Consider the following 12,301-nt stretch of genomic DNA (forward strand, 5'->3'; position numbering starts at 1 on the left):
AAGTATATATACGTATTGATATATTATAATACATTTATTTTATTTAAAATAAGGTGATACATTTATAGTATAACATTTACATGGTAACATTTTTTTATGCTGCCTATATTTTTCCCTAGGCCTGATAACAATTTTTAAGTGAAATGGAATGTATCTTTTGTATCAGTACAGGCATAATTTAATAGCATTCCTTACTGTCATTCCTCTTCTTTTTGTTTTTCTATTGTAAATAATGTCTGGGTAAGTTAAATCTTGTTTTCTTATAGAAGCATCACTCTGAGAATAAGGGCATAGACAAAGTGGTGGAGACTCAAGCCCAAGTGGATGAACTGAAAGGAATCATGGTCAGAAACATAGGTATGTTTCATGGCATAGTCCACATGCAAAAATGGTAATAGATTACTTGATTGGGGTCACATTATTCAAGAAAGGTTGAAAGAGTACTTCCTGAATCTTACTTTTGAAAACTGTCAGCGAAGATATGGATATTACCTATCCATGATACTGACTCCTGTATGAATGTTTTTTTCTTAGTACTTATGACTGTTTTTCATTCTAATTTGTTAGTTGGCTTAGCAAGAATAATTTCCGAGACTCTTGCAACAGTTCAGCAATTAAGAATAAAGTAGTTTTGGCTGGAGATACGTAGATAGCTGATGTTATCAGTAGGTACTTAAAGTATAACTTTCTGACTTCCTCAGAAAGTTTGTAGCACTTGATTAAAGGAAAGAATTGGTCCAAAAAAACCTCTTGTACTCTTCAAATAATGAACTGTGATAGAAATTCTGTCAGCCTATGTTTTGTCAAGCTCTTTAGCACATTAAAATAATCCAGAGAAATGTATCGTTTATTTTTTAATTGACTATGCCATTGTATTTAGATTTAGGATGATGCTAGTTTTTCAAAAGCACTGGTTCTCAAAATGTAGTCCCTGGGCCAGCAGCATCAGCATCCCTTGGGAACCTGTTAGAAATGCAAGTTTTTGGGACCCACCCCAGAGCTATTGAAGCAGAAACTCTGCGAGTGGGACCCAGCAATCTGTGTTTTCACAAGCCCTCCAGAGGATTTAAATGCATATTGAAGTTTGAGAACCACTCTTTCTAAGGGGAATATCTCAGACAATAACTTGTATAAAATTGAATGAAAATTATTATATTGTTGTTTTGTAAGATATTTAACTGAGACATTGTCAAATTTTTTTTTTATTTTCAGCGTAACAGTATTCTTTGTTTTTGTCAAATTCCATAAATGTCAATTTACTTATAATCTTGGATTTACTATTTGAATCACTGGTACATTTATTATTAGCACAGGTACGAGCTGTAAAGATATTTAAGAAAAAAATACTCTTGATCCCAGCATCCTAAAGATTCATTTCCATTTTTTCTTTTAAGATATATAGATATATATATCTATACACACACACAGACACATATATATACACACATATATAAAATAATAGCTTATATTCAGTTTTGTTGAGGCAATATAATATAGTGACCAAGATTTGGAATCATATTTGCCTGAGTTTGAGTCCTGATTTCACTTCTAGCCTTCTGGTAGTCCTTGGTCAATCCTCTAACTTCTTTGAGCTTTGTTTCCTAATCTGCAAAAAGGAGATGGTAGAACCTAAGGTCACCAGGATAAAGGAGATAATGTATGTAAAGCATCTTGTATAGTGCCTAGCACATACTAAGAGCTGAATTATTGTTAGCTATCATTAATCTACTTTATGCTCATAGAGTATTTCATTGGGTTATATTATAGGTTAGAATCGCCCTTATTTTGGACACTTTGGTTCTTAAGAGCAATGTTACTCTGCGTATTGTTTTATAACCAAAGAGCTTGCACCGGCATGTAAGTCAGTGCTGTGCTTCCTTCACTGAGAACATCTTGTTGTGAATATGTCAGTTGGACTGAACTGTGTGCTTAGGGACTTGGTTGAAGCATTAGCAAACACTCGTTAGGTAGCACTGATTTAGAGGTTTGTGTTATAATAGCAGTACTGCTATACATGATTTTGTGCCTATTTTTCTTATTTTCTTGAGATTAAGTCCCAGGAATGAGATTAATAATCAAAAGGGAGAAACATTTTTAAAAAATTTTTATTTTCATTCGAGTTAGTTAACATATAGTGTAATGTTAGTTTCAGGTGTACAGTATAGTGATTCAGTAGTTCCATACTGCACCCAGTGCTCATCACAAGTGTCCTCCTTCATCCCCACCACCTATGTAACATTCTCCCACCGAACCTCCCCTCTGGTAACCATCACTGAGTTCTCTATAGTTAAGAGTCTGTTTCTTGGTTTACCTCTCTGTTTCTTTTTTTTTTCATTTTTTCATTTGTTTTGTTTCTTAAATTTCACATACAAGTGAAATCATATGGCAGTTGCCCTTCTCTGACTTATTTTGCTTAGCATTGTAATCTCTAGCTGTAGCCACATCATTGCAAATGGCAACATTTCATTCTTTTTGATGGCTGAGTAATATTCCATATTGTGTGTGTGTGTGTGTGTATGTGTGTGTGTGTGTGTGTGTGTATGTATGTGTATACATATACCCCCTCTTCTACATCCCTTCATCAGTTGATGGACATTTGGGCTCTTTCCATAATTTGGCTATAGTAGATAATGCTGCTATAAACATTGGTGTTTATAGCATGTCTCCTGTCAAATCCATATTTTTGTATTCTTCAGGTAAATACCTAGTCGTACAATTACTGGATCATAAGGTAGTTCTATCTTTAACTTTTTGAGGAACCTCCATACTGTTTTCCAGAGTGGCTGCACCAACTTACATTCCCACCAACAGTGTAAGAGAGGTCCCCTTTCTCCACATCCTCTCCAACACATGTTGTTTCCTGTGTTGTTAATTTTAGCCATTCTAACTGGTGTGAGGTGGTATCTCTTTGTAGTTTTGATTTGTATTTCCCTAATAATCAGTGATGTTGAGCATAAAAGGGAGAAACATGCAGTTCTTGATATGTTTGTCTCTTAGCTATTTGAAGTAATTTCCTTTCATTGATTTTAGTTTTAATTGTATGTCTAGATGCAGACTAGAGAATCAGTTGAATAAACTAATTTATTTTCTGTTCTTGTTACCAAATTTATTTATTTCACCCAAAAGTGAATCAACCAACTACTGTATTTTTATTGCAAATGCATGAAGTTCCCAGAAAATGAGACTTCTAAGTCAACTTCTTTTAAATGACTTATTTTTAGAATTACTGAGATAAACAAATTAAAATGTAGCAAAAGCATTTCTAATCATCTCTCTTTGATTTTTAACAGATTGATTTTTTTAACAACTTTATTGAGATAAAGTCATAGACCATTACAACTCACCTATTTGAAGTATACTATCCAGTGATTTTTAATATATTCAAAGTTGTGCAACCAGTTTGGGAAATATTGCCAAGTTCGATAATATTAAACTTCTGATTCATGAAGATGAGATGTTTTTTCATTTATTTAGATCTTCTTTGATTTTTTTCAATGATGTTTTATAGCTTTTGGCATACAGATCTTACATGCCAAAGACTGCTTGACCAAGTGTTGGACCATCTCCTCTGAGCCCTCTATTTGACTAGGCCTGATTCTTGGGCTATGTCCCAGGTCTACCTGAGCCAGTCTTAAGTTAATCCCCTACACTTGATTTCTGATCACCCTTGATAGCTGATCAGGTTCCTCATCCTCTGCCTTTGATGAATAAGTCCTTGGCTTGCCTTTAGGAAGATTATTTTAGGGTAGTTTAGGCCTAAAATGAATAAAAGTATAGAACCTTACCCTTGATTTTTTCCTCAGTAATTTTTCATCTACTGACTACCCCTTTACTCTGCTTGTTGGCTAATAAATCCCCCTTTGTTCTTGTTTTTTTTTTATTTATTGAGATACAATTTACATAAACATCGTGTGAGTTTAAGGTGTACGACATGTTGATGCATTTATATATTGCAATATGATTGCCACTGTAGCTTTTAGCTAACACCACTATCATATCATATAAATTGTCATTTCTTTTTTTGTGGTGAGAACATTTAAGATCTAGTCTCTTAGCAATATTGAAGTATATAATACAGTATTTTTTAGTATAATTGGTGCTGTACACTGGATCTCCAGAATTTATTCATCTTCTAGTTGCAATTTTGTACCCTTTAACAACACTTTCCCAGTTTGTCCATCTCCCAGCACCTGGTAACCACCATTCTGTTCTCTGTTGCTACAAATTTGGCAGTTTTAGATTCTTATATTACTTATAAGTAATATATAACACATGTCTTTCTCTATCTGGCTTATAGCACTAAGCATAGTGCCCTCAGGATCCATCTGTGTTGTCACAAATGACAGGATATCATTCTTTTTTGTGACTCAGTAATATTCTGTTGCATGTATATATGCTTCATCTTTTTAGCCATTTGTCCATTGATGGACAGTTAGGTTGTTTTTGTATCTTGGCTATTGTGAATAATGCTACATTAAGCATGGGCATGCACATGTCTTTTCAGTATCCTGTTTTCATTTCCTTTGGGTATATACCCAGAAGTAGAATTGCTAGATCATATTGTAGTTGTATTTTTAATTTTTAAAAAATATTTTATTTACTTATTTGACAGGGCACGCACAAGCAGGGGGAGCAGCAGAGGGAGAGGGAGAAGCAGGCTTCCCACTGAACAGGGAACCCGATGCAGGGCTCAATCCCAGGACCCTGGGATCATGATCTGAGTGGAAAGCAGCCACTTCACCAACGGAGCTACCCAGACACCCCATATTTTTAATTTTTTGAGGAACCTTTATGCTATTTTCCGTAGTGGCTGAACCAATTTATATTCCCACCAATAGTGCATAAGGGTTTCCTTCTCTCCACATCCTCACCAACACTTGTGATTTCTTGTCTTCTTGATGATAGCTATTCAAACAGGTGTGATATCCACAGTATCTCATTGTGGCTTTGATTTGCCTGTCCCTGAAGATTAGTGATGTTGAGCATCTTTTCATGTGTCTCTTGGCCATCTGGATGTCTTCTTTGGAAGAGTATCTATTCAGTTCCTTTGCCCATTTTTAATAGTGGTTTTTTTTGTTTGTTAACTGAGTTGTATGGATTCCTTATTTTAGATATTAACCCCTTATCTAGTATATGGTTTATAAATATTTTTTTTTCCATTCTGTAGATTACCTTTTCATTTTGTTGACTGTTTATTTTGCTGGCCAGAAGCTTTTTAGTTTGATGTAGTTCCACTTGTTGAGTTTTGCTTGAAGATAAGTGTCAAAAATCTTCTTCTGTGTGTTTTCTTCTAGGAATTTAATAGTTTTAGTCTTGGAATTTAAGTCTTTAATCCATTTCGAGTTATTTTTTGGGAGGTGTTATAAGGAATCCAATTTTAGTTTTCTGCATGTGGTATCCAGTTTTCCCAGCAGTATTTGTTGAAGAGACTGTCTTTTCCCTAGTGAGTATTCTTGGCTCTCTTGTAACATCTTAGTCAACTGTATATGTGGGAGTTTGTTTCTGCGATCTCGGTTCTGTTGCACTGGTTCATGTGTCTATGTTTATTTAGGCCAGTACCATACTGTTTTAATTACTACAGCTTTATAGTATAGTTTGAAATCAGGAACTGTGATTCCTCTGGCTTTGTTCTTTCTCAGAATTGCTTTATCAATTTGGGGTCTTCTGTGGTTCCATAGAAATTTTAGGATTGTTTTTTCTATTTCTGTGAAGATGCCATTGGAATTTTGAAAGACAGCACATTGAATCTGTAGATGGATTTGGGTAGTATGGCCATTTTAACAATATTAGTTCTTCTGATCCATGAATATGGGATATTTATATTTGTTGTGTCTTTAATTTCTTCCATCAATGTCTTGAAGTCTTTGTTGCAGAGATCTTTTACCTTGGTTAAAGTTATTCATAAGTATTTTGTTATTTTTTATGGTATTATGATTGGGATAGTTTTCATTATTACTTTTTTGGATATTTTTATTGTTAGTATATAGAAATTTAACTGATTTCTGTATGTTGATTTTATATCCTACAGCTTCATTACCTTTGTTGATTAGTTCAACAATTTTATGGTTGAGTCTAGGATTTTCTGTATATATTATCATATCTGCAAATGATGCCAGTTTTAGTTTTCCTTTTCTATTGTGATGCCTTTTTTTAAAAAGATTTTATTTATTTGTCAGAGAGACACAGTGAGAGAGGGAAAACAAGCATGTGGAGTGGGAGAGGGAGAAGCAGGCTTCACACTGAGTAGGGAGCCTGATGCAGGGCTTGATCCTAGGACCCTGGGATCATGACCTGAGCTGAAGGCAGATGCTTAACGACTGAGCCACTCACACGCCCCTATTTTGATGCCTTTTATTTAATTGTCTTACCGGATTGCTCTACATAGGACTTGAGTGCTATATGAATAACAGTGGTGAGAGTGGGCACCTTTGTCTTGTTCCTGATCTTAGAGGAAAAGCTTTTAATATTTTACCATTGAATATGATGTTACCTTTGGGTTTGTCATATGTGACCTTTATTATGCTGAAATATGTCCTTCTATACTCAATTTGTTGAAGGTTTTTATTGCGAAATGATATGTTTTGTAAAATGTTTTTTCTGCCTCTGTTGATTTGATTATAAGTTTTTATCTTTTATTATATTAATGTGTATCATGTAAGTTTTTATCTTTTATTGTATTAATGTGGTGTATCACATGTATTGAGTTGTATATGTTGAACCATTCTTATATGCCAGGAATAAATTCCACTTGGTCATGGTATATGATCATTTTTATGTGGTGTTGAATTTAATTTACTAATAATTTTTTGAGAATTTTTGCATCTGTGTTCATCAGGGATATTGGTCTATGGTTTTCTTGTGTTCCTGTCTGGATTTGGTGTCAGGGTAATGCTGGCCTTATAAAATGAGTTTGGAAGTATTTCCTGTTTGATTTTTTTGGGAGAGTTTGGGAAGGTTTGGCATTAATTTTGCTTTAAATGTTTGGTATAGTTCACCAATGAAGCCATCTGGTTTTAGGTTTTTCTTTGTTAGGAGGTTTTTGGTTACAGATTCAGTCTCCTTACCCATTTTTGGAAAGTTCAGAATTTATATTTCTTCCTGATTCTGTCTTGGTAGGTTTTATGTTTCTAGGATTATATGCATTTCTTCTTTATCCAGTTTGTTGTCATATAATTATTCATAAGAGTCTCTTATGATCCTGCGTATTTCTGTAGTATCAGTTGTAATGTCTCCTATTTCTGATTTTATTTGAACCTTCTTTTTTCCCTTAGTCTATCTAGAGGTTTGTCAATTTTGTTGGTTCAGAAAAAACCCCAGCCATCAGTTTTGTTAATCTTTTCTATTTTTCTGGTTTCTATTTCATTAATTTCCACTTTGGTCTTTGTTTATTTCCTTCCTTCCACTAACTATGGGCTTAGTTTTTTCTTTTGTTTCTGGTTCCTTTTGATTTTTTTCTTTAATCCATTGGTTGTTCAGGAGTGTGTTATTTAGTTCCACATATTTATAGATTTTCCAGCTTTCTGCTTGTTGATTTCTAGTATCATACTACTGTGGTTGGAAAAGAAACTTGGTATGATTTTCTTCCTAAAATTGTTAAGACTTGTTTTGTGTCCTATCATCTGACGTATCCTGGAGAATGTTCCTTGTGCACTTGAGAAGAATGTGTATTCTGCTGCTGTTGGATGGAATGTTCTGTGTATGCCTGTTATGACCACTTGTATGGTTTAAGTCATGTTTCCTTGTTGATTTCTGTCTGGATGTTAGCCATTGCTAGAAAGAGGTGTATTGAAGTCGCCTGCTATTTTTGTATTATTAATCTTCCTTCAGATCTGCAAGTATTAAGATACTTAGGTATCTTAATACCTAAGTATCTAATCCTGATATTGTGTGCATATATATTTATTTTTTTAAGATTTATTTTTATTTTAGAGAGAAAGAGAGTGTGAGAGTGGGGGAAGGGGCAGAGAGAGAGGGAGAGAGAGAATCCCAAGCAGACTCCCTGCTGAGCACAGAGCCCGATGTGGGGCTCAATACCATAATCCTGAGATCATGAACTGAGCTGAAATCAAGAGTTGGACGGATACTTAACCAACTGAGCCATGCACACCCCTGTGTGCATATGTATTTAAAATTGTTGTATCTTTGTAGTGAATTGACCACTTTAATGTTATATCATGACAGTATTTATCATTTTTTTAAGCATCTTTGGTGTACCCTCTTATTTTATCCCCGCTTTCTTTTGGTTTCCACGTGAATATCTTTTTCCATACCTTCACTTTAAGCCTATGTGTGTACTTAAATCTGCATTGAGTCTCATGTAAGTAGCATATTGTTGGGTCTTTTTTATTTTTAATCCATCCAGTCACTCTGTGCCTTTTGATTGGTGAACTTATTACAGTTAGAGTAATTTTTACTAATTCCATTTTATTCATTGCTTTCTAGATGTTTTGCTATTTCGTTTTCCTTTTTCCTTCCATTTCTGCCTTTTTATTTTTTTCCTTTTATTTATTACTCCCCCCAGAATATATATATGTATGTATGTATCTGTGTATCCCAGAAAATATTAGTAAGTTTTAATTGAGATGTAGTTGACACACCATATTATATTAGTTTCAGGTGTACAACATAGTGATGTGACAATTATATACATTAAGAAATGCTCACCACAATAAGTGTAGTTCCATCTCTCACCATAGAAACTTATTATGATATTATTAACTATGTTCCCTGTGTTATACTTTTCATTCCTGTTACTTATTTATTTTATAACTGGAAGTTTGGCCCTCTTAATCCACTTCACTTATTTCACCTATCCCCTGACCTCCTCCCCTCTGGCAACCACCGGTTCTCATTATTTATGCATGTTTCTGTTTTTGTTTGTTTTGTTTCTTAGATTCCATGTATAAGTGAAACCATATGGTATTTATCTTTATCTGACTTACTTCACTTAGCATGATACCCTCTATGTCTATCTATATTGTCTCAAATGTCTGCCCACTTTTTAAAATTGGTGATATTTTGGGACTGTGTGTTCCCTTTTCTATTTCAGTATCTTTTGTGAATCTACTCCAGGTTTTTGCTTTGCAGTTACCATGGGCTTGCATTAACCATCTTATAGATAAAACAGTCAACTTTAAGGTGACAGCAACTTTTCATACAAAAACTCCACATATTTACTCCCCTTTTATACTCCTGGTGTCACAATTTGCCTTTTTCTACTGTGTTTTTGTTAAAAAATTATAGTAGTTATAGATGTTTCTAATACTCTTTTCTTTTAACCTTTATACTGTATCTAAGTGTTTAACACACCCTCCTATTACAGAATTAGTTTTCTAAGTCTGTACATTTAACTTTTACCAGTGTATTATGTACTTTACTGTGTTTTCATGTCACTAGTGTCTCTTCCTTTTAGAATTTCTTACATGGCAAGTCTAGTGGTAATGAACTCCCTTAGCTTTTATTTGTCTGAGAATATCTTATTTCTCCTTCATGTTTAAGGATAACTTTGTCATATAGACTATTCTTGGCTGGCAGTTTTTTCTTTCAACACTTTGGATATATTATTCCACATTCGTTTCTGGCCTTTAGGGTCTCTGCTGCAAAATCCATTCATAGCGTAATAGGAATATCTTTGTAGGTTATAGTTTTAGTTTTCCTCTGGCTGCTTTTAAGAGTCTGCCTTTATCTTTAATTTTTGACAGTTTTATCGTAATGTATCTTAAGAAGGTCTTTTTGCATTGAGATAATAGGGTGATCTCTTACCTTTATGAACTTAGATGTCCAGGTCTCTCTCCAGATTTGGAAAGTTTTCCACTATTATTTTTTTAAATAAGCTTTCTGTCTTGTTGCCCCTCTTATCTACTCCTGGAACCCCAGTTATTCTGATATTTGTATGTTTGATGGAGTCCCATTGATCTTACAGGCTTTTTGGATTATTTTTCTTTATTTTCTCTTTGCTGTCCCCTGGGTTGTCTCAAAGTTCCTATCCTCTAGCTCACTTATTATGTCTTCTGCTTAGATTACTTTGAGGTAGATGTTTTCTATTGAATTTTTCGTCTCATTCATTCTTCACCTCCAGAATTTGTTTGATTCTTTGTTATGACTTCTGTCTCTCTGTTACATTTCAGATTTTGTTCATGTAGTGCTTTCCTGATTTTGTTGATTGTTTTTCTGTGTGTTTCTTTGGCAGCTTAAGTTTTTCAGAACAGATATTTTGAATTCTTTATTAGCTAGATTGCAAAGTTTCACTCTTTTGATTTGTTATTGGAGAATGATTGTTACCTTATGGTATTGACATATTTCCTTGGTTCTTTATGTTCTCTGAACTTCTGTGTTGCTGCTTTCACTTTTGAAGTGTAGTAGACACCTCCTAAAATCTTTACTAGTTACCCCCAGGTAGGAAATAGCATTTGTGGTTCTGCTCTCTGGGGTTTTCTCCAACCTTTTCTGGATACTCCTGCTCCATGCTTCTTACTCATTCTTGTGGTAGAATTCTTAACTTTTATGTCTTCTCTGGTCTTACAACTCTCCTGCTGGCTACTGGAAACTTCTTTTTTGTTTTCTAGAAGATGGCACTTCAGCTCAAGTTTATGGTTCCTTCCTTGCCCATAGATCCTGGTCAGATATTCTGAGAGTGCTACTTTTTACTAGAGCTCATTCTTGCCACTGAACTTGGGAGCATGCATAAAGGAGAGTGGTCGCAGGCTGGGAGGAGGTGATTGTGGGACTGGTGAGGGAATCGTTGGGTGATGAGTGTCTCCCAGAGGCTTGTGGTGGAGTTCCTGCTTAAGTCCTGAGCACAGCTCTCAGGAAGTATGTTATTTTAATGTCCTGTGACATTTTTATTGGCCTCTTTCCTGATCTCCTTACTGCCCCCAGTCTTGGAGGTCCTGCCTCCATACTCTGGGTGCTGCTGGAGAGAAATGGGTTTCTCCAGTAGCTTGCCACATAGCTGGAGTAGCCCGGCACTCACTCACTCACTGTTCTCCCTTTCCCCTGGGGGAGAAACTGCCACCAGCAGATCCAGCTCCACTCCTGTGTGATGCCCACCGCACCTGTGGATGAGGCAGTCCTACTGGAGCGCTTCCTGGTGCCCATCGAGAACATTGAGTGGGCCTCAGGGCTGCTCTTTGTGCCAAATATTCTGGCATGGGCAGACAGCCTCAGGGCCATCACTGCAGACTGCAAGTGAAGATCATACCCTGCCAGACTTTGGGTGTTGGGTCGCATTAAAGGTGGCTTTGGGGGGAAAAAAAACTTAGTTCAACCCTATGCTCTGTCACCTTGGGGAACAGTTAGTGCTGGAAAAGTTCCTCTTACCCTCTCCAGTGCATCTAAATTCATGTCTATATTTTATGCTCCGGTGCCATGCTGAAGTTTCCTCTTGGCAAAGCTAGCCTTCTACGAATCTCTCTCATCCGTGAGTACCCGCCTAAATCAGTATTCTTCAGGTTTTCGCCAACTGTGACCAAAAGGGCTGTGGAACCAACACTGATCATGTTGGTTGCATAGCCTGTACTTAAGGTTTCTCTGCCTGTTACCGATGCACAGGTGCATGAGACCACCCCCCCCCAGGTCCTTTGGCATATGGTGCTGGATCCTACAACTCTCACAAAGGCACTTTTATTTGTGGACAAATGCCTAATTAGTTTTTTAAAAGGGGGGACAAAATGGAGGAATGTGTTATACTGCCATGATGCTGACATCACCCCACTTCTTGTTATATTGTGATAGTCTTGACCCCTCTTGCTGTAGTCTGCAGTAGAAAGAATAAAATCTTTCTTCTCATTTTTGGCAAGTGTCAGAATAATTTCCCTTTAATAGTATCTCTCTTCCAACATCCTTCTTGCCTTGTTTCTAAGTATTTTGTTTTTTACTTTTTTGAAGCTTTTATAAGTGGAATTTTTCCCTCTCATTTTTGGATGGTTCATTGCTAATGTATAGAAATATAGTTGATTTTGCATGTTGATTTTGTACTGCGTAACATTGTTCAACTTTTTTTTATTAATTCTAGTAGCATTTTAGTGACTTCCTTATGATTTTCTCTATGCAGGGTGTTAGATTCTGCCAGGTACTTCTTTTGCATCTATTGAAATGATCATGTGGATTTTTGACCTTTATTCTGTTAATACAATTATTATAATATTTGGTTTTTGGATATGAAATCAACCTTGCATTTCTGAAATAAATGCCCTTCATCATGTTGTAAATCCCTTTAATATATTGCTGGATTTGTTATAATATATTACTGAGATTTTGTGTCTATATTCATGAGATATTGATCTGTTTTTCTCTTGTGATG

The 12,301-nt window shown here is 35.5% G+C and overlaps 1 protein-coding gene across 1 annotated transcript in view; it reads left to right on the top strand.

The window, feature by feature from the left end:
* VAMP7 (vesicle associated membrane protein 7) overlaps positions 1-12,301 on the top strand; it is a 70,705-nt gene that overhangs the window by 21,293 nt on the left and 37,111 nt on the right. The window contains exon 5 of the mRNA XM_080794702.1: positions 267-357. Within this exon, the coding sequence (XP_080650828.1) occupies positions 267-357 (91 nt within the window). The remainder of the gene's footprint in view (positions 1-266; positions 358-12,301) is intronic.

The sequence above is a fragment of the Martes martes genome, assembly GCF_963455335.1.
Source record: "Martes martes genome assembly, chromosome: X".
In the NCBI taxonomy this organism is placed as follows: domain Eukaryota; kingdom Metazoa; phylum Chordata; class Mammalia; order Carnivora; family Mustelidae; genus Martes; species Martes martes.